Source organism: Trematomus bernacchii, unplaced genomic scaffold (genome assembly GCF_902827165.1).
Source record: "Trematomus bernacchii unplaced genomic scaffold, fTreBer1.1, whole genome shotgun sequence".
Taxonomy (NCBI): domain Eukaryota; kingdom Metazoa; phylum Chordata; class Actinopteri; order Perciformes; family Nototheniidae; genus Trematomus; species Trematomus bernacchii.
The window spans coordinates 15,409,618-15,433,701 of NW_022987564.1; the positions used below are offsets into that span (position 1 = coordinate 15,409,618).

Consider the following 24,084-nt stretch of genomic DNA (forward strand, 5'->3'; position numbering starts at 1 on the left):
TTTTAGAATTGATTTTAAGGTGCTTCTCCTCACATACAAAGCTCTAAATGGACAAGGACACAGCTACATTGCTGACTCTCTAATAAACTACACACCCGCCAGAACACTGCGATCATCAGATGCAGGTCTATTAGAGGTCACCAGAAAGAGTCATAAGAAGATCGGTGATGCAGCCTTTGTAAACTACGCCCCAAAACTGTGGAACACGTTACCCAACAATATTAGGGAAGCCAATACGTTAGACATTTTTAAAAGGCAGCTTAAAACCTATCTCTTTACCAAAGCATTTTACTGACTTTACACTATTATACTGCACTATTTCTCTATGTTTTATTCCCCATGTTTTTATGTTTCATTATTTTATCCCACTTTATGCTTTGCTCTTGCTGCTTGTTTTACACTGATGTTATGTCTTATTTCTTACTGATGTAAAGCACTTTGAACTGCAATCCCCTGTATGAAAGGTGCTATACAAATAAAGTTATTATTATTATTATTATTATATCAATGATACTTAACGTTTTTTGCTCAAATGTATTTAAGGTTTTATAGTTATTTAGATTATCTCTAGAAAGTGGAAGAACTCTAAAAATATATATATTTTAAAACCTAAAAGAAAATTATAAAATCTCAGTGATCCGACCCTGAGACAAACTCAGTCTCTTTGGATACAAACTGTTTTGATGTGACACAGCAACATATGAGTCATTATGTTTATATAATGCATGAACACAGCTGATGAATAGGTCTTAAGTTGCATTCGAATTGTCAGTTTAGTTTAGGAAGGTTTCTAACAGAGTGAAATGACCCGGGAGTGCCTCAGTGGCAGCCATGACATGAGCCGTTGGAATTCTCTAGATGATAGGAAAGGAGCTTTGAAACTTCCTGTATAGCCTCCTTTAGCTATGAAACACTCCTTTGATTAGGAAACACTCCTTTAGGAAAGGAAAGCAGAAAATGTTGTCCCACAATACCTTGCGGCCGCGACATTAACCTGGACACAACATTCGGCCGTTCACGGAAACAACCGACAGTGACCGAGAACTAAATATCATGAAAGTTACGGTGCTTATTAAACATTTTACAAGTTATATTGTAACTTGCCAAAGGGATTGGTTTTGATCGTTCAACACTATAATAATCAAAAGACAAAATATGAATGTTACATTTTAACTGTAAAATGATCAAATAAAGTCAACATTTCTCAGTCTTTACTGAGTTGAGGTTTCTTAAACTTTATCAAACACGTTTAATTGGTGATATACACAGTGATAGGTTGAGGCCTAACAAGTTTATAATAAATACAATTGCATTTACTTAAAAATATTTTCATACAATCATACGTATTGGGATTCATGTGTATTAATACGTGTGAGCAACAATACGTTTCAATTTACGTTTATATTTCAATTCCAACCTAATGAATAATATATTTTTCACTGTTGTCCAGGTTCATAAATCATAAAACACCACCATGAAAACCACTATTCATTAACCCGGTGACGTTTCCCTCAGACGTCATGGAGTAGTGGTTAGGAAAAGACGATAGGAGCTTTGTTTTAGTATAATATTAGTTTCAATTCAAGTACTGAAAAATCAATGTTTAAATTCTGCTAAAAAGACAGAGACTGTAGTACTGTATGTAATGTTTCATCTAGATAGGTAAAATATCAATTTAGATTTATGTTATTTAACTTTATGCAGATGATTTACTGCTTTTTATAATCCTGGAAATATTTTTGATTCAGATTTTGAGAATATATTCAAGGTAAAGTTTAACAACACATGAACATCACACATGGATTTACTTCAACATTAGTGATAAGAGAGAGCTTTGCGGTTTACCATTAAAATGTTCATGCTATGGTTATTGGTACCAATCTTGATTAACACAAATAAAACTAGGATGAATCTTTTGTGAATTAATGTGAATGAGGTTCCTTACATATATAATATTTTAGAGAAAGGGAATCAGAAGACATACCACTTTTAAAATACACACATTCATCTTTATTATTTTAAAATGTTGAAACCATCGACAAAGCAAAAACAGGTTGATGTTGAAACATGTCCTGAGAGCCAGAGAGCAGACTGAGAGCAGTGTGAGAGAGAAAGCAGAGTCCCAGTGAGTCAGATCAGGACTGGGAACACTGGTCTCTCCTCAGTGTCTCTGAGAGCGGAGTCTGGGAGCCCTGGGTGGCCTCACAGGTCACAGAGCCCACCTTCCTCCACTGGTCTGCAGAGAGCCTCAGGGTGCTGCTCCAGCTGTAGTGGGCGTCCTTCTCCAGCACCCCGGGGCTCCTGCTCTCCTCCCAGCTGCTGCTGCTGCTGCTGCTGCCGTCCACCTTCCAGGCCAGACTCCAGTCTGAGGGGAAGCCCTTGTTGGCCAGGCACATGAGCGTGGCCTTCCCCTGCTGCAGCTCTTCTCTGGAGGGGGGCAGCACCGTCAGGGTGGGACGGACATCACCTAGGAGACACCAATCAGATTAGAGGACAGGGAGCACACAGCTGTCAATCAACCAGAAGACACTGGGACACCTTTACGGTGAGAGTGTTTCTCCTTTAAGGAGTTTCTGTCAGATGTTGGTTCTGCTCCATCAGTCTCTCACTCACACATTGTTTCACTTCCCTTTAAGAAGCCTCTCATGCAAATCAGCACAGAGACACTTCATACAGAATCACCTGAAATATGTCAGACTACACTGGAAATAAAGTACAACATTAGGACATATTTTAAGTAGTTGTTGTTCAAATCATCCAAAACCTGAACTCTACAAACCATTATTAAATCATTTAGTGGATAAATGAACAAATACAGGAAATGGAGTAATCAATTGTGCTCAATGTGAATCTCAATCACTACCCAGGTTTACAAACTTTAGAATAATGTCTAAAATAATTCAACACATGTTTTAATATCCATCGTTTACTCTGTTCATCTGTATTTAAAAACTGTATTCTTAATTTATTTGACAACAGAAGGGAGAACCGAGATAGAAAATTAAGAATAAGTTAAGGAAAAAACAGCAGTTTCATCATTTCACATTCCAAGCTGTTTAAATGACATTATGTTTGGAATGTATAAAGACATTTCAAGAAAAGCTTCTCCGACTTTGCTCAATGATGAAGAGAAATACAAAAGTGAATACTAATACTACTTTAAAGTTACAATTAAAATAATCAAAATCTATCTCTCAAACACTCTAACACAGAATTAAAACGTCTCTTAACAACATCATATTTAGTTTTTGTGCAGAAACTTACTTCCAACATCCAGTCTGGTTCCTCCACCGAACGTGTACCACAGTGATACAAAGTCATTGAGCCGCCGTACAAAAACCTCTCACTGTAGAGAGACACGGCTCTCTGACTTTGACACAAACAAACTCACCAAACACATCCACAGTTTACCCAGTTTATATAATTAATACTTACATTTTTTTAAACAAATTCACAAGATATGGAAAAGTATTGAATCTTTTTTTGTTAGCTGTTATACATTTAAAAAGCAAAATATTCATATTGAATGAAGTACATATAATTACGCAATTTCTTAAGAAAAATGTTGAATCAATCGGGCAAAATGTAAATCATTGTCATTTTATAAAGCTTTATTTTAGATTGTTTCAGAGGAAGAGAGCATTGATTTGTGTGGGAGTGAATTATATGAAATTGAAAAATACTTTTTGGAAAGAACAAGTGAGCCCTGACCCATTCCGGGCGGCAGTGCCCTTGAGCAGGGCACCGGACCCCCATGTGCTCCCTGGCACATGTTCCTGTGCACCTATGTACTTGTAATGTGTGTGTGTACAAAAAACAGAGAGGAAACAGAATCTTTCCCCAGGGGAGGTCCATCTTCTTTATCTTCTTCCTCGTGATCAATAATCCAGGTCCCTGTTGGAGTCAGTCAGAGCATTTCCATAGAGAGACACTTTGCATCAGCAGCACCATGCTCCAGTGCTCTGGGAGACCTTATAGTCCTGAGAGTTGAACACTGGATGACTGACAGCTGTCCTTCATGACAACAGAAGCCACAGAAATCCTCCTCATCAAAAACATGACTTTGATCTGCGTCCTCATCTGGACTCTCCTCTGCTGCTGCTTCACAGGTAAAGTCCAGAGAATCAAACTCCTCTCCTCTGTGAACATCCGTCCCTCTGAAATGAAGCGGACAAAACCATGACGCTGCTTTATGTCTTTGTCTCTGTATCCTCAGAGTCCAGAGGCCAGATCATAGTGACTCAGTCTGGAGCAGTGAGCTCTGCTCCGGGACGCTCCGTCTCCATCACATGTAGGACCAGTCAGGTGGTTTATAATGGGGACTTTTTAGCCTGGTACCAACAGAGAGATGGAGGAACTCCTAAACTGCTCATTTACCGATACTAGCACTCGAGCATCAGGGATTTCAAACCGTTTTACAGGCAGTGGATCAAACTCTGACTTCACTCTGACCATCAGTGGAGTCCAGACTGATGATGCAGCAGTTTACTACTGTCAGAGTGCACATTACCCCAACAGTCAGTGGGTGTTCACACAGTGAAAAAGCGTCGTACAAAAACCTCCCTCAGTCAGACTGAACAGGAACTGAACTGACTGCTGCAGCTGGAAGCTACTGCAGAGACTGATACACTTCACTGAGGACACACACACACACACACACACACACACACACACACACACACACACACACACACACACACACACACACACACACACACACACACACACACACACACACACACACACACACACACACACACACACACACTGAAATATTTCTAATAATATATTAAGTGAATGAACTCATACACACCATAGTAAAATACTCAAAAATAGCCACACTAAACTCATGGGTCCTCAGCTTCTTTTTTGAACAGTGTTCACTTCTGTCTCACTGGAGTGACTCCCAAAGATCAAAAGTCCCGACTTCAAATCAAAGGTCACCTTCACTTTAAAGTCTGAAGTGAGGTAAATCCAGCAAGCCCTGATCATGAGACGTTCCTGACCTCCTAGTGATACAGCCCTGTAGAAGGTCAGAGATAAAGGAGGCTGTCTGACCATGCAGAGCTCTAAAAGGGATCACAAGTATCTTAAACTGGACTCTTTATTTAATGTGGAGCCATGAATACAAATCAAGCTGTTACATGAGATCTTTTCAAAGAGCCGGTCAAAGTTCATTTAACAGTCCTTTGGACATTTCAGTGAGTGATGGCTGTGAAAGTAAAGAAGAAATGGAGTTACACAGTTTAAATGGACAAATAAATATGTAAATGATCATCTCCAGCTTAGCTTGAAGCACATTGGGATTCAACTTAACAAATAATGTAAACGGTAAACAACAGATGTGAATCCAACACTTCATGCTGCTCAACAGTCAATGTCTGATCTAAAGTGTTAGCCCTATTTCAGACAGTATGAACAGATGAGGAAAAAGGAGCATCTGAGAATTGTAATAATACAACTTTATGGAGATGAAAGAAAAGCATCAGCATCTCAGGTATCTTCTCTGAGTATATTCATCATACAATTATATTCCCCACCAATGATATTCATTTTTACATCATATAAAACTGCCTTGTTTCATCTTAATGACCATAATGTGATCAGCCATTAAAGACATTATTCTGTCTAATGCCACTCTCCTTCTAGATTTACAAAAAGGATGAATTGCCGACATCGGACATTTTTGTCAAAATGAAACAAGTAAATTAAAGTAGCTACTGTATAAGAAAACTTGCAACGCTGAATTTGTATTCTGGTGTGAAACCTTTTAACAATCTGTATCAATAACCTTTTTTTCTTTCACGTGTGTTAAACAACATATATTTCTACACTTTAAAATCTTCTCACCAACAGGCTCAACTTGCTGCTTTGTGTGAACCAAATGAACTTGTGTACGACATAGTAATCTTTGAGAGCCCATTATGTAGTGAAACATGAAACAGTGAATGCTGTCAGCACTGAGGGGGAACTCCATGCTGTTTGAGGACAGCTACACTTCACTGACTCTGTGTGTTTGCATATGTGTCCTGCCTCTCTGCTCCCAGACGTTAAGAGGCCAGAGGTGATCAGCGGCTGTCCAGACCTTTCAGAGCCACTGACACGCCGGCAGCACAATGATGATGTCACTGACTCTACTGCTGGCCACCCTGGGGCTCCTTGTTCAGGGTGAGACTCTCTTCTGAAAACTTTGCTTCAGGATGCAACCAGGTTCCCCAACATGATGATCTGCTATGATGGAGAAGCACTGAGACAAGCAGCATGCACCTTCTTCCATCTGTTCTCCATGTTAAAGAGAGGATGCTCTTCTGTTTGGATGTTGATCATCTTTCTCCACGCTGTTTGTCTCAATAACCCTTCTGCTGTTTTCATGTTTTCCAGATTCATCAGGAGAAATCCTCCTGACTCAGTCTCCTGGATCTCTGTCTGTTGTTCCAGGACAGACTCTTTCCTATCAAATGTACAGCCAGTACAAGTATTAGTAATTACCTTCACTGGTACCTTCAGAAACCTGGAGAAGCTCCTAAACTCTTGGTATATCATGCTACATCTCTTCAGTCTGGAGTTTCAAATCGTTTCAGTGGAAGTGGATCTGGGACTGTCTTCACTCTGACCGTCACTGGAGTTCAGACTGTAGATGCAGGAGATTATTATTGTCAGCAGGGTTACAGTTACCCGTTCACACAGTGATACAACGTCGTACAAAAACCTCCTCAAATAAAGAGGAAGTGATCTGAATGAACAGCTGCACAGAAAAGAAAATAACAATAAGATTAATTAACTAACATTTTTTAATGTAATACCACAACAGCACTTTCAGCATTCAAAAGATTTGAATATTTCAGTTAAAAATAGTTTTACAATTTCTTTGTGATTTGTGAGTACCAAAAGGTTTGCTAACAGCTTTAATAGCCACTCTAAAACGTTGGCCCTATTAACTGTGAACCCCAAGTGACATTATAGCACATATTTAATAAACTAATGTAGATTTTGTATAAATATTGAGTGAATGCTACATTCCTACTTTTTATATTTGCTTTCTAAAGTCATTTAACAATAATAATATTAATAACATTTCATTTATATAGCACACTTTAAAAACATCGTCATCTCAAGGTGCTTCACAATGCTATAAGGAGAAAATAATAAAACAAATAAAATAAAAAGTTATCTAAGGAGCATATTGAATAAAATATGGTAATATAAATTAAAAAAAGGTTAAGAGCATGTTGGGAAAATACTGAATGTACTCTTCCAATATCAGAGTAGCACATGATAACAAAGGCCCTACGTAGCTGTGTACGTAACAGGATGTATGATTACCTAGAAGAGCGTCAGGACACACTGTTTTAGGGTATATGATAGCTATGTGACAACGATCAACATGCTGATTCAGCCTCTAGAGCAGGGGTGTCAAACTCAAGGCCCGGGGGCCAAATCCGGCCCGCGACTTCATGTGGCCCTGCAAGAGCTTGCAAAGAATATAATACGTTTATTATACGGTTACATGCCACTTTACAGAAGCAGGTTGCCCATAAACTACATGTCCCACAATGCATCTCGTTTTGTGAATTGCGCACTGAAGGGACTTGCAATTATTTGCCCTGGACTTCTGCTTTCAGACGTAGCTATTTACTAAGTTATTACCCAATCCGATAATAATCCAATTCAGAGGGAATAATGTAATATAATACTTTATTTTATATAGATATTATATATTTATATAGTTACAACCGGCCCTTTGAGAGCAACCATAATACTAATGTGGCCCGCGATGAAATTGAGTTTGACACCCCTGCTCTAGAGAGATAGACATATGACTGTCATGTTTATTGCTTACGTGCAGTGGCGTTTTTATATTTACAAAAGTGGTGGGGCACAAAAAAGTTAGATCTGTTTATAAGCCTCTGCAGTGACGTGCAGTGAGGTTCATGGCTGGTGAGACACTGGCACTGACTCTTCAGGTTTACAAATATTATATTTTGACCTAAATCAAAATGTAATATTATTTTCAAAAGCTTTTTTAGTCTGATGCTTTGATTAATTTTAAACAGACAATTCAACAAAAGGATACCCAACAAATGTAATTTTATCATTTAAATATTGGATTGTTCTCTCTTAGTAAGATCCCATTTTCAATACAATTGTGGTCTTACCTTGACTTGAAGATGAAGTCCATGAATCAGGATCCATGACTCAGGATCCAGGACTTAGGATCCAGGAATCAGGGTACACGACTCAGGATACACGACTCAGGATCCACGACTCAGGACCACGACTCAGGATCACGACTCAGGATCCAAGACTCAGGGTCCAATATTCAGGATCCAGGACTCAGGATCCAGGACTCAGGATCACGACTCAGGACCACTACTCAGGACCACAGCGACAGGCACAGCCACGAGTAGGTCTTTGTTTTAGTCAAATATCAGTTTGAATTCAATCAGCGAAAAATCCTTAGATGTATTGATTCTGCAAACAGAACAAACTGCAAGAGGAAAGAGACTGGTGTATCAACATTTTAGGTTGAGTTGTAATGAGTCCATTAAATAAGATTTAAAGGTCACCTATTATGCAAAATCCACTTTTCCATATATTTTATACATAAATATGTGTCCCCTCTGTGTAAAGAGATTATGAAAGTTTCAGGACAAAATGATCTGTCTCTTTTGGTCCTGATCCATCTATATAAAAACCTGTCTGAAAATGAGCTGATCAGATTTTGGCCACTTTGTGATGTCACAATGTTTTGTTGGCCTGTGCAACCATTAGCCAATAACCAAGGTAACACCCGCCCACCTTATCACCTGATTCTCCTCCTAGAGCACCTCTGTGTGTTTCAAACCAAACACAGGGCTGAAACAGAGGGGTTTACTGCATTATACCATGCATGATCTCAGTGGTTTTTAGAGCCAAACACTTCAGAGACATGGTTTGTAAATATCTGAGACCTATAATATATTGTTGGAAAGGAGTATAATAAGGGACCTTTAAGGTCATCTCAATTTAGATTCAAGTTGTATAACTTTATGCAGATGATACCCTGCTTTTTATTTCTTATCCTGAATTTCTTATTCTTATTGAGTCAGATGTCCAGAATTAAGTCAGGGTAACATTTAACAACATATGAACATAACATAGAGAATAAATTAAACATCAGTTATAAGAGCTTTGTGGTTTACCATTGAAATGTTCCTACTAAGGTTATTGGAACTAATTCATAACATAGATAGAACCAAAATGAATGCAGAAGTACATCAACAGTCTAGCAATTATTAACAAGTATCTGGAACAAATGTATCATTATGAATGTTGTGGCTTTTGTGAATTCATGTGAATAAGTTTCCTTTTATATAATATATCTCAGAGAAAGGGAATCAGAAGACATGTCACTTTTATAATACACACATTGATCTTTATTGTTTTAAAATGTTGAAACCATCGACACAAGCAAAAACAGGTTGATGTTGAAACATGTCCTGAGAGCCAGAGAGCAGACTGAGAGCAGTGTGAGAGAGAAAGCAGAGTCCCAGTGAGTCAGATCAGGACTGGGAACACTGGTCTCTCCTCAGTGTCTCTGAGAGCGGAGTCTGGGAGCCCTGGGTGGCCTCACAGGTCACAGAGACCACCTTCCTCCACTGGTCTGCAGAGAGCCTCAGGGTGCTGCTCCAGCTGTAGTGGGCGTCCTTCTCCAGCACCCCAGGGCTCCTGCTCTCCTCCCAGCTGCTGCTGCTGCTGCTGCCGTCCACCTTCCAGGCCAGACTCCAGTCTGAGGGGAAGCCCTTGTTGGCCAGGCACATGAGCGTGGCCTTCCCCTGCTGCAGCTCTTCTCTGGAGGGGGGCAGCACCGTCAGGGTGGGACGGACATCACCTAGGAGACACCAATCAGATTAGAGAACAGGGAGCACACAGCTGTCAATCAACCAGCAGACACTGGGACACCTTTACGGTGAGAGTGTTTCTCCTTTAAGGAGTTTCTGTCAGATGTTGGTTCTGCTCCATCAGTCTCTCACTCACACATTGTTTCACTTCCCTTTAAGAAGCCTCTCATGCTAATCAGCACAGAGACACTTCATACAGAATCACCTGAAATATGTCAGACTACACTGGAAATAAAGTACAACATTAGGACATATTTTAAGTAGTTGTTGTTCAAATCATCCAAATCCTGAACTCTACAAACCATTATTAAATCATTTAGTGGATAAATGAACAAATACAGGAAATGGAGCAATCAATTGTGCTCAATGTGAATCTCAATCACTACCCAGTTTTACAAACTTTAGAATAATGTCTGAAATAATTCAACACATTTTTAATATCCGTCGATATCTTTACTCTGTTCATCTGTATTTAAAAACTGTATTCTTAATTTATTCAAAAACAGAAGGGAGAGCCGAGATAGAAAATTCAAAATAAGTTAAAGGAAAAATTATTTTTAACATTTGCAGTTTTATCCTTTCACATTTGAAGCTGTTTAAATGACAGTTTGTTGGGAATGTATAAAGACATTTCAAGAAAAGCTGCTCCGACTTTGCTCAATGATGAAGAGAAATAAAAACATGAATATTAATACTATCTAAACATTACAATAAAAATTATAAAAATCTATCTCTCAAACATTCTAACACAGAATTAAAACGTCTCTTAACAACATCATATTTAGTTTTTGTGCAGAAACTTACTTCCAACATCCAGTCTGGTTCCTCCACCAAAAGTCCACCACAGTGATACAAAGTCATTGAGCCGCCGTACAAAAACCTCTCACTGTAGAGAGACACGGCTCTCTGACTTTGACACAAACAAACTCACCAAACACATCCACAGTTTACCCAGTTTATATAATAACTGCTTCAAATGTTTGAAACAGATTCACACACTATGGAAAAGTATCTACTGTTTCTTTAGTGAACCTTTTAAACATTTACAACAAATATTTACTCATCTCTTCAGTTTTAAAATGAAGATTCTTCTTTTGAAAAACGGATTGTTCACAAAATATGTTTAGTTTCACGATTTTATCAACTTTTAAACATCAGCAAGCAAAGTAATTGAACACTTAAATAAAACAATAAATGTCTAATAAAATCTCTACATGTTATACTTCCAAATGTGAATCATTGCCATGACTACAAGTTTGTTTTTCCATCAGGATCAATAATAAATCTCAATTTTGTTTTTCCTAGGTGGGATTGATTATTTGGGGTTATTAATTTGAGCTTTTTAATTAAATTAACTGCAAGAAAATGTGTCCATTGAACTTAGAGCCTCATACAAGTGAGTGCTGACCCATTCCAGATCAATCCTCAGACAGAGGGATGGATCCATTGATAAACAGCATCATCAGAGTAATCCAGGTCCCTGTTGGAGTCAGTCAGAGCATTTCCATAGAGAGACACTTTGCATCAGCAGCACCATGCTCCAGTGCTCTGGGAGACCTTATAGTCCTGAGAGTTGAACACTGGATGACTGACAGCTGTCCTTCATGACAACAGAAGCCACAGAAATCCTCCTCATCAAAAACATGACTTTGATCTGCGTCCTCATCTGGACTCTCCTCTGCTGCTGCTTCACAGGTAAAGTCCAGAGAATCAAACTCCTCTCCTCTGTGAACATCCGTCCCTCTGAAATGAAGCGGACAAAACCATGACGCTGCTTTATGTCTTTGTCTCTGTCTCCTCAGAGTCCAGAGGCCAGATCACAGTGACTCAGTCTGGAGCAGTGAGCTCTGCTCCGGGACGCTCCGTCTCCATCACATGTAGGACCAGTCAGGTGGTTTATAATGGGAACTATTTAGCCTGGTACCAACAGAGAGATGGAGGAACTCCTAAACTGCTCATTTACTCTACTAGCAGTCGAGCATCAGGGATTTCAAACCGTTTTACAGGCAGTGGATCAAACTCTGACTTCACTCTGACCATCAGTGGAGTCCAGACTGATGATGCAGCAGTTTACTACTGTCAGAGTACCCATTACCCCAACAGTCAGTGGGTGTTCACACAGTGAAAAAGCGTCGTACAAAAACCTCCCTCAGTCAGACTGAACAGGAACTGAACTGACTGCTGCAGCTGGAAGCTACTGCAGGGACTGATACACTTCATTGAGGACACACACACACACACACACACACACACACACACACACACACACACACACACACACACACACACACACACACACACACACACACACACACACACACACACACACACACACACACACACACACACACACACACTTTCATCTCCATTAAGCGTGTAACTTTTTTCTTTTTCAAGCAAAGACTTCTGAAATATTTCTAATAATATATTAAGTGAATGAACTCATACACACCATAGTAAAATACTAAAAAATAGCCACACTAAACTCATGGGTCCTCAGCTTCTTTTTTGAACAGTGTTCACTTCTGTCTAACTGGAGTGACTCCCAAAGATCAAAAGTCCCAACTTCAAATCAAAGGTCACCTTCACTTTAAAGTCTGTAGTGAGGTAAATCCAGCAAGCCCTGACCTCCTAGTGATACAGCCCTGTAGAAGGTTGTTTTCATGTTTTCCAGTCCTCCTGACTCAGTCTCCTGGATCTCTGTCTGGATATGGAAAAGTATTGAATCTTTTTTTGTGAACTGTTATACATTTAAAAAGCAAAATACTCATATTGAATGAAGTACATATAATTACGCAATTTCTTAAGAAAAACTCTCCAATCAATCGGGCAAAATGTAAATCATTGTCATTTTATAAAGCTTTATTTTAGATTGTTGTGGAGGAAGAGAGCATTGATTTGTGTGGGAGTGAATTATATGAAATTGAAAAATACTTTTTGGAAAGAACAAGTGAGCCCTGACCCATTCCGGGCGGCAGTGCCCTTGAGCAAGGCACCGGACCCCCCATGTGCTCCCTGACACATGTTCCTGTGCACCTATGTACTTGTAATGTGTGTGTGTACAAAAAACAGAGAGGAAACAGAATCTTTCCCCAGGGGAGGTCCATCTTTTTCATCTTCTTCTTCGTGATCAATAATCCAGGTCCCTGTTGGAGTCAGTCAGAGCATTTCCATAGAGAGACACTTTGCATCAGCAGCACCATGCTCCAGTGCTCTGGGAGCTTCTTTTTTGAACAGTGTTAAAGTCTGTAGTGAGGTAAATCCAGCAAGCCCTGATCATGAGACGTTCCTGACCTCCTAGTGATACAGCCCTGTAGAAGGTCAGAGATAAAGGAGGCTGTCTGACCATGCAGAGCTCTAAAAGGGATCACAAGTATCTTAAACTGGACTCTTTATTTAATGTGGAGCCATGAATACAAATCAAGCTGTTACATGAGATCTTTTCAAAGAGCCGGTCAAAGTTCATTTAACAGTCCTTTGGACATTTCAGTGAGTGATGGCTGAGAAAGTAAAGAAGAAATGGAGTTACACAGTTTAAATGGACAAATAAATCTGTAAATGATCATCTCCAGCTTAGCTTGAAGCACATTGGGATTCAACTTAACAAATAATGTAAACGGTAAACAACAGATGTGAATCCAACACTTCATGCTGCTCAACAGTCAATGTCTGATCTAAAGTGTTAGCCCTATTTCAGACAGTAGATTTGAACAGATGAGGAAAAAGGAGCATCTGAGAATTGTAATAATACAACTTTATGGAGATGAAAGAAAAGCATCAGCATCTCAGGTATCTTCTCTGAGTATATTCATCATACAATTATATTCCCCAGCAATGATATTCATTTTTACATCATATAAAACTGCCTTGTTTCATCTTAATGACCATAATGTGGAGGCGTGTGGCGCAGTGGATAGAGCCCTGGTGTTGGGATCAGGGGGTCACAGGTTCAAACCCCACTGCAGTCAGCATGTCGTTGTGTCCCTGGGCAAGACACTTCACCCCAAATTGCTCCTGTGGGGGATGTCCACCGTATAGAGTATGTAAGTCGCTTTGGATAAAAGTGTCTAACAAAGTAACATGTAATGTAATAATGTGATCAGCCATTAAAGAAAGTATTCTGTCTAATGCCACTCTCCTTTTAGATTTACAAAAAGGATGAATTGCCGACATCGGACTTTACATTTTTGTCAAAATGAATCATCTAAATTAAAGTAGCTACTGTATAAGAAAACTTGCAACGCTGAATTTGTATTCTGGTGTGAAACCTTTTAACAATCTGTATCAATAACCTTTTTTTCTTTCACGTGTGTTAAACAACATATATTTCTACACTTTAAAATATTCTCACCAACAGGCTCAACTTGCTGCTTTGTGTGAACCAAATGAACTTGTGTACGACATAGTAATCTTTGAGAGCCCATTATGTAGTGAAACATGAAACAGTGAATGCTGTCAGCACTGAGGGGGAACTCCATGCTGTTTGAGGACAGCTACACTTCACTGACTCTGTGTGTTTGCATATGTGTCCTGCCTCTCTGCTCCCAGACGTTAAGAGGCCAGAGGTGATCAGCGGCTGTCCAGACCTTTCAGAGCCACTGACACGCCGGCAGCACAATGATGATGTCACTGACTCTACTGCTGGCCACCCTGGGGCTCCTTGTTCAGGGTGAGACTCTCTTCTGAAAACTTTGCTTCAGGATGCAACCAGGTTCCCCAACATGATGATCTGCTATGATGGAGAAGCACTGAGACAAGCAGCATGTACCTTCTTCCATCTGTTCTCCATGTTAAAGAGAGGATGCTCTTCTGTTTGGATGTTGATCATCTTTCTCCACGCTGTTTGTCTCAATAACCCTTCTGCTGTTTTCATGTTTTCCAGATTCATCAGGAGAAATCCTCATGACTCAGTCTCCTGGATCTCTGTCTGTTGTTCCAGGACAGACTCTTTCTATCAAATGTACAGCCAGTACAAGTGTTAGTTCATGGCTTAGCTGGTACCTTCAGAAACCTGGAGAAGCACCTAAACTCTTGGTTTATTCTGCTACATCTCTTCAGTCTGGAGTTTCAAATCGTTTCAGTGGAAGTGGATCTGGGACTGTCTTCACTCTGACCGTCACTGGAGTTCAGACTGTAGATGCAGGAGATTATTATTGTCAGCAGAGTAACAGCTACCCGTTCACACAGTGATACAACGTCGTACAAAAACCTCCTCAAATAAAGAGGAAGTGATCTGAATGAACAGCTGCACAGAAAAAAGAAAAAAAATATATCTTTGATTAAGATACAATTTTAAACTAATAACAAAATAAGACTTTCAGCATGCAAACAATTGCTATTATTAAGGTAATTATTTGTTGTTGTTTGTGAGTAATTATAAGTGTGCTAAAAGCTTTAATTACCACTCTTTAATGTCGTCCCTTACAACTTTATATTCTAAGTAACATTTGAACCGATAATAAATACATTAATATAGATTAATTTAGAAATATTTAGTGAATGCTTAATTTGTACTTTTCATGTTTCAAAAAGTCCAGAAAACATTACACTTATAACATATAAAAAAAGGAAATGTTGTGCAGCAGAGAGAAAATGGAGGAATACAAAAACCACTATCTGCTGTGATATCTACAAAGATGCTTTAACTGCCTATAACAGAACTATCCGACTAGCAAGGAAAGATTATTTTTCCAATATTATCACAGAAAATGCCGGAAATTCCAGAGTCCTTTTCTCCACTATCGATCAGCTGCTAAACACTGTCTCTGCCCCCCTACCCTCCTCAACAGCTAAATGTGAGGAATTTGCTCTGTTTTTTTAGAACAAAATAACTTCAATCAGAGCTAGTAACATTACTAGTGGAGGTGGAGATGAAACCGATCTCAGTAGAGTATGTAATGTAACCATGAGTAACTTTACATGCATCACACTAAGCGAACTGTGTAAAACTGTCTCAGAATCAAACTCCACAACCTCAGACATTGATCCTATCCCCACAAAATTCTTTAAGCGAGTGTTTGCTCTCCAGTCCGGTCCTGGACATTATAAACACATCCCTTAAAACTGGCGTCTTCCCTGATGCCTTTAAAACAGCTGTTGTAAAGCCTCTATTAAAGAAACCTAAATTGGATAACAACACAGTAGCAAACCACAGACCAATATCAAATCTACCATTTATCAGTGAAATATTGGAAAGAATTGTCTCAGTCCAAATAAATTCCTATCTTAAAGAAAACAACATCTTAGAAGTATTTCAGTCAGGTTTCAGAAGATACCACAGTACGGAAACTGCACTCACAAAGGTAATTAGTGACCTCAGACTCAACTCTGATGCAAATAAAATCTCCATCCTTATCCTATTAGATCTCAGTGCAGCTTTTGATACTATTGATCACAACATCCTAATAAATCGACTTGAAAAGCTTATTGGTTTCTCTGGCTGCGTGTTGAACTGGATCAAAACACATATCAGAGGAAGGATGTTCTATATTAGTCTAGGAGGCCATACATCAGAGAAACATGAAAGCCGCTACGGGGTTGCACAAGGGAGCTGTTTAGGTCCATTACTCTTTTCTCTCTATATGTTACCGCTCGGCGACATCATCAGAGAGTATGGTATCGATTTTCACAGCTATGCGGATGATACACAATTGTACATATCCGCTGAACCAAATGATGCGACAGCCATAAACTCCATTACCAACTGCCTGACAGCAATAAACAAATGGATGAACAATAACTTTCTTAAATTGAATGAGGACAAAACTGAAGTCCTACTTGTTGGCCACAAATCAAAAAGAGAGACGCTAACAAATAATCTAGGAAGCTTAACCACTTGGATTAAACCGGAGGTGACAAGTCTCGGTGTCATCCTGGACTCAGATTTGAACTTCAACGCCCATTTAAACAAAGTGACCAAAATAGCTTTCTTTCATCTCAGAAACATAGCGAAGGTACGACCATTCATAAATCAAAATGATGCAGAGAAGCTAATTCATGCTTTTATATCTAGCCGACTAGACTACTGTCATAAGAAGATCGGTGATGCAGCCTTTGTAAACTACGCCCCAAAACTGTGGAACACGTTACCCAACAATATTAGGGAAGCCAATACTTTAGACATTTTTAAAAGGCAGCTTAAAACCTATCTCTTTACCAAAGCATTTTACTGACTTTGCACTATTATACTGCACTATTTCTCTATGTTTTATTCCCCATGTGTTTATGTTTAATTATTGTATCCCACTTTATGCTTTGCTCTTGCTGCTTGTTTTACACTGATGTTATGTCTTATTTCTTACCGATGTAAAGCACTTGGAACTGCAATCCCCTGTATGAAAGGTGCTAAACAAATAAAGTTATTATTATTATTATTATATGAATGATACTTAACGTTTTTTGCTCAAATGTATTTCAGGTTTTATAGTTATTTAGATTATCTCTAGAAAGTGGAAGAACTCTAAAAATATATATATTTTAAAACCTAAAAGAGGATTATAAAATCTCAGTGATCCGACCCTGAGACAAACTCAGTCTCTTTGGATACAAACTGTTTTGATGTGACACAGCAACATATGAGTCATTATGTTTATATAATGCATGAACACAGCTGATGAATAGGTCTTAAGTTGCGTTCGAATTGTCAGTTTAGTTTAGGAAGGTTTCTAACGGAGTGAAATGACCCGGGAGTGCCTCAGTGGCAGCCATGACATGAGCCGTTGGAATTCTCTAGATGATAGGAAAGGAGCTTTGAAACTTCCTTTATAGCCTCCTTTAGCTATGAAACACTCCTTTGATTAGGAAACACTCCTTTAGGAAAGGAAAGCAGAAAATGTTGTCCCACAATACCTTGCGTCCGCGACATTAACCTGGACACAACATTCGGCCGTTCACTGAAACAACCGACAGTGACCGAGAACTAAATATCATGAAAGTTACGGTGCTTATTAAACATTTTACAAGTTATATCTTAACTTGCCAAAGGGATTGGTTTTGAACGTTCAACACTATAATAATCAAAAGACAAAATATGAATGTTACTTTTTAACTGTAAAATGATCAAATAAAGTCAACATTTCTCAGTCTTTACTGAGTTGAGGTTTCTTAAACTTTATCAAACACGTTTGATTGGTGATATACACAGTGATAGGTTGAGGCCTAACAAGTTTATAATAAATACAATTGCATTTACTTAAAAATATTTTCATACAATCATACGTATTGGGATTCATGTGGATTAATACGTGTGAGCAACAATACGTTTCAATTTACGTTTATATTTCAATTCCAACCTAATGAATAATATATTTTTCACTGTTGTCCAGGTTCATAAATCATAAAACACCATTAAAAACCACTATTCATTAACCCGGTGACGTTTCCCTCAGACGTCATGGAGTAGTGGTTAGGAAAAGACGATAGGAGCTTTGTTTTAGTTTAATATTAGTTTCAATTCAAGTACCGAAAAATCAATGTTTAAATTCTGCTAAAAAGACAGAGACTGTAGTACTGTATGTAATGTTTCATCTAGATAGGTAAAATATCAATTTAGATTCATGTTATTTAACTTTATGCAGATGATTTACTGCTTTTTATAATCCTGGAAATATTTTTGATTCACATTTTGAGAATATATTCAAGGTAAAGTTTAACAACACATGAACATCACACATGGATTTACTTTAACATTAGTGATAAGAGAGAGCTTTGCTGTTTACCATTAAAATGTTCATGCTATGGTTATTGGTACCAATCTTGATTAACAAAAATAAAACTAGGATGAATCTTTTGTGAATTAATGTGAATGAGGTTCCTTACATATATAATATTTTAGAGAAAGGGAATCAGAAGACTTTTAAAATACACACATTCATCTTTATTATTTTAAAATGTTGAAACCATCGACAAAGCAAAAACAGGTTGATGTTGAAACATGTCCTGAGAGCCAGAGAGCAGACTGAGAGCAGTGTGAGAGAGAAAGCAGAGTCCCAGTGAGTCAGCTCAGGACTGGGAACACTGGTCTCTCCTCAGTGTCTCTGAGAGTGGAGTCTGGGAGCCCTGGGTGGCCTCACAGGTCACAGAGCCCACCTTCCTCCACTGGTCTGCAGGGAGCCTCAGGGTGCTGCTCCAGCTGTAGTGGGCGTCCTTCTCCAGCACCCCGGGGCTCCTGCTCTCCTCCCAGCTGCTGCTGCTGCTGCTGCTGCTGCCGTCCACCTTCCAGGCCAGACTCCAGTCTGAGGGGAAGCCCTTGTTGGCCAGGCACATGAGCGTGGCCTTCCCCTGCTGCAGCTCTTCTCTGGAGGGGGGCAGCACCGTCAGGGTGGGACGGACATCACCTAGGAGACACCAATCAGATTAGAGGACAGGGAGCACACAGCTGTCAATCAACCAGCAGACACTGTGACACCTTTACTGTGAGAGTGTTTCTCCTTTAAGGAGTTTCTGTCAGATGTTGGTTCTGCTCCATCAGTCTCTCACTCACACATTGTTTCACTTCCCTGTAAGAAGCCTCTCATGCTAATCAGCACAGAGACACTTCATACAGAATCACCTGAAATATGTCAGACTACACTGGAAATAAAGTACAACATTAGGACATATTTTAAGTAGTTGTTGTTCAAATCATCCAAAACCTGAACTCTACAAACCATTATTAAATTATTTAGTTGATACATGAACAAATACAGGAAATGGAGCAATCAATTGTGCTCAATGTGAATCTCAATCACTACCCAGTTTTACAAACTTTAAAATAATGTCTAAAATAATACAACACATTTTTAATATCCGTCGATATCTTTACTCTGTTCATCTGTATTTAAAAACTGTATTCTTAATATATTCGAAAACAGAAAGGATAGAAAACTCAAAATAAGTTAAGGAAAAATTATTTTAACATTTGCAGTTTAATCCTTTCACATTTGAAGCTGTTTAAATGACAGTTTGTTGGGAATGTATAAAGACATTTCAAGAAAAGCTGCTCCGACTTTGCTCAATGATGAAGAGAAATAAAAACATGAATATTAATACTATCTAAACATTACAATTAAAATAATAAAAATCTATCTCTCAAACATTCCAACACAGAATTAAAACGTCTCTTAACAACATCATATTTAGTTTTTTTGCAGAAACTTACTTCCAACATCCAGTCTGGTTCCTCCACCAAAAGTCCACCACAGTGATACAAAGTCATTGAGCCGCCGTACAAAAACCTCTCACTGTAGAGAGACACGACTCTCTGACTTTGACACACTGAACTAAACCTACCAGCCCTCAAGATGCTACTTCACCATTAAAGGTGGAAATAATGATTTATTCTCTGTTCAATGTTTAACTCTCATGAAAACATTTAAACGTCTTTTGCTGGTGTAAAGTTAGCCTCTTAGTTCAACCTATTTATAAAAGTATGTATACAATAACATGGAGAGGCAACTATTTCTCTTAGTTTGCTGAATAAAAAGTACAACGAAAGAGAAACTGCTCTTATAAATTAACATTTGACTTACTTCCAAACTCCAGTCTGGTTCCTCCACCGAACGTGTACCACAGTGATACAAAGTCATTGAGCCGCCGTACAAAAACCTCTCACTGTAGAGAGACACGGCTCTCTGACTTTGACACAAACAAACTCACCAAACACATCCACAGTTTACCCAGTTTATATAATAACTGCTTCAAATGTTTGAAACAGATTCACAAACTATGGAGAAGTATTGAATCTTTTTTTATGAGCTGTTATACATTTAAAAAGCAAAATACTCGTATTGAATGAAGTACATGTAATGACGTTATTTTAGATTGTTTCAGAGGAAGAGAGCATTGATTTGTGTGGGAGTGAATTATATGAAATTGAGAAATACTTTTTGGAAAGAACAAGTGAGCCCTGACCCATTCTGGGCGGCAGTGCCCTTGAGCAAGGCACCGAACCCCCAAGTGCTCCCTGGCACATGTTCCTGTGCACCTATGTACTTGTAATGTGTGTGTACAAAAAACAGAGTGGAAACAGAATCTTTCCCCAGGGGAGGTCCATCTTCTTTATCTTCTTCCTCGTGATCAATAATCCAGGTCCCTGTTGGAGTCAGTCAGAGCATTTCCATAGAGAGACACTTTGCATCAGCAGCACCATGCTCCAGTGCTCTGGGAGACCTTATAGTCCTGAGAGTTGAACACTGGATGACTGACAGCTGTCCTTCATGACAACAGAAGCCACAGAAATCCTCCTCATCAAAAACATGACTTTGATCTGCGTCCTCATCTGGACTCTCCTCTGCTGCTGCTTCACAGGTAAAGTCCAGAGAATCAAACTCCTCTCCTCTGTGAACATCCGTCCCTCTGAAATGAAGCGGACAAAACCATGACGCTGCTTTATGTCTTTGTCTCTGTATCCTCAGAGTCCAGAGGCCAGATCACAGTGACTCAGTCTGGAGCAGTGAGCTCTGCTCCGGGACGCTCCGTCTCCATCACATGTAGGACCAGTCAGAATATTTATAGTGACGAATTAGCCTGGTACCAACAGAGAGATGGAGGAACTCCTAAACTGCTCATTTACGATACTAGCAGTCGAGCATCAGGGATTTCAAACCGTTTTACAGGCAGTGGATCAAACTCTGACTTCACTCTGACCATCAGTGGAGTCCAGACTGATGATGCAGCAGTTTACTACTGTCAGAGTCTCCATTACCCCAACAGTCAGTATGTGTTCACACAGTGAAAAAGCGTCGTACAAAAACCTCCCTCAGTCAGACTGAACAGGAACTGAACTGACTGCTGCAGCTGGAAGCTACTGCAGAGACGGATACACTTCACTGAGGACACACACACACACACACACACACACACACACACACACACACACACACACACACACACACACACACACACACACACACACACACACACACACACACACACACACACACACACACACACACACTTTCATCTCCATTAAGCGTGTAACTTTTTTATTTTTCAAGCAAAGACTTCTGAAATATTTCTAATAATATATTAAGTGAATGAACTCATACACACCATAGTAAAATACAAAAAAATAGCCACACTAAACTCATGGGTCCTCAGCTTCTTTTTTGAACAGTGTTCACTTCTGTCTAACTGGAGTGACTCCCAAAGATCAAAAGTCCCGACTTCAAATCAAATGTCACCTTCACTTTAAAGTCTGTAGTGAGGTAAATCCAGCAAGCCCTGATCATGAGACGTTCCTGACCTCCTAGTGATACAGCCCTGTAGAAGGTCAGAGATAAAGGAGGCTGTCTGACCATGCAGAGCTCTAAAAGGGATCACAAGTATCTTAAACTGGATTCTTCATTTAATGTGGAGCCATGAATACAAATCAAGCTGTTACATGAGATCTTTTCAAAGAGCCGGTCAAAGTTCATTTAACAGTCCTTTGGACATTTCAGTGAGTGATGGCTGTGAAAGTAAAGAAGAAATGGAGTTACACAGTTTAAATGGACAAATAAATCTGTAAATGATCATCTCCAGCTTAGCTTGAAGCACATTGGGATTCAACTTAACAAATAATGTAAACGGTAAACAACAGATGTGAATCCAACACTTCATGCTGCTCAACAGTCAATGTCTGATCTAAAGTGTTAGCCCTATTTCAGACAGTAGATTTGAACAGATGAGGAAAAAGGAGCATCTGAGAATTGTAATAATACAACTTTATGGAGATGAAAGAAAAGCATCAGCATCTCAGGTATCTTCTCTGAGTATATTCATCATACAATTATATTCCCCAGCAATGATATTCATTTTTACATCATATAAAACTGCCTTGTTTCATCTTAATGACCATAATGTGGAGGCGTGTGGCGCAGTGGATAGAGCCCTGGTGTTGGGATCAGGGGGTCACAGGTTCAAACCCCACTGCAGTCAGCATGTCGTTGTGTCCCTGGGCAAGACACTTCACCCCAAATTGCTCCTGTGGGGGATGTCCACCGTATAGAGTATGTAAGTCGCTTTGGATAAAAGTGTCTAACAAAGTAACATGTAATGTAATAATGTGATCAGCCATTAAAGACATTATTCTGTCTAATGCCACTCTCCTTTTAGATTTACAAAAAGGATGAATTGCCGACATCGGACGTTACATTTTTGTCAAAATGAATCATGTAAATTAAAGTAGCTACTGTATAAGAAAACTTGCAACGCTGAATTTGTATTCTGATATGAAACCTTTTAAAGGGTCCATGTCATGCTTTTCTGGTTATTACCCGTCTCCAGGGCCGGCCCTTGGCACTGGCGAACTAGGCGGTCGCCTAGGGCGCCAAATCTGGATCTTACAATTTATGTAAACAAATATTTCCAAGGCACTCCTTTATAATTATTAGGATGAATAACAACAGGTTTGAAATCATTCCAATGTATACTATGTAAACCAAAAATATCGTTTAAAACTGGAGATATTAAAAAAAATGCATGAATAAATAAATGTTAACTAGGTAAAATAAGATATGAATGAACAACAAAAATAAAATAAGTTACATTCATTTGTTATTGGCTATGGTAGGTTATTGGTTATGTTCACATACTTATTTGATTATTAAAATGTAAACCGATATTTTTCATATGGGTGTTTTAGAGTTGTACCCCCTAGATCTAGTCTATAGTAATTCTGCTCAAAGTGCACCAGATTGAAGCATTTTACTTTAAAATGTTAAAAGATCTTTCCAGGGGGGCATACCCCCGGACCCCCCTAGAGGAGGTGACGTCCACCCCCCAATCAAAACATGTTCATACAATACTGAATACATTTGAAACCTTCTTTATGTATATAATATTCTATTGTGTATTGCTTGGAGGGGGGGGGGGCACCAAATCATAATCTCGCCTAGGGCACCAAAATGTCTAGGGCCGGCCCTGCCCGTCCCCTTGTGTGTTATGTAGCTTTGTATGCATGTAAACGGTCTGCAGAGTCACAAACCCTCAAAGTACACTCTGTAGCGAGTAAAACTCTGACACAGAAAAGACCTGTCTATGCAGCACCAGAACGCCTCGTTGGAGATTTCTCTTTTTCCATTTGTTTCTTCCGGGAACCAAAATGGACCAATCCGCGGAACTCCTCACACACCAGGATGGGGGGGGGACCACATTTTCAACTAACAGGGAGGAGCAGGAGCTCAGACAAGCCGTTTAGGACAGAGAGTGAATACACATACTTTATAGATATGCTGTATGGGAA

General features: G+C 39.2%; 1 pseudogene and 5 gene segments (V, D, J or C); 3 read left to right on the plus strand and 3 right to left on the minus strand.

Moving 5' to 3' along the window:
* Positions 1–1,987: 1,987 nt before the first annotated feature.
* On the minus strand, positions 1,988–3,421 carry LOC117477692. The segment is given in 2 exon segments: positions 1,988–2,467; positions 3,265–3,421. A coding segment is annotated over 1 exon segment (261 nt).
* Positions 3,422–3,817: 396 nt separating this feature from the next.
* LOC117477776 lies at positions 3,818–6,999 on the plus strand (annotated as a pseudogene).
* Positions 7,000–9,389: 2,390 nt separating this feature from the next.
* Positions 9,390–10,801, minus strand: LOC117477696. The segment is given in 2 exon segments: positions 9,390–9,871; positions 10,686–10,801. A coding segment is annotated over 1 exon segment (258 nt).
* Positions 10,802–14,425: 3,624 nt separating this feature from the next.
* Positions 14,426–15,134, plus strand: LOC117477689. The segment is given in 2 exon segments: positions 14,426–14,550; positions 14,764–15,134. Coding segments are annotated over 2 exon segments (360 nt in total).
* A 3,599-nt stretch (positions 15,135–18,733) lies between these two features.
* LOC117477691 lies at positions 18,734–20,102 on the minus strand. The segment is given in 2 exon segments: positions 18,734–19,216; positions 20,020–20,102. A coding segment is annotated over 1 exon segment (264 nt).
* Positions 20,103–20,967: 865 nt separating this feature from the next.
* LOC117477678 lies at positions 20,968–21,609 on the plus strand. The segment is given in 2 exon segments: positions 20,968–21,167; positions 21,275–21,609. Coding segments are annotated over 2 exon segments (411 nt in total).
* Positions 21,610–24,084: the final 2,475 nt, after the last annotated feature.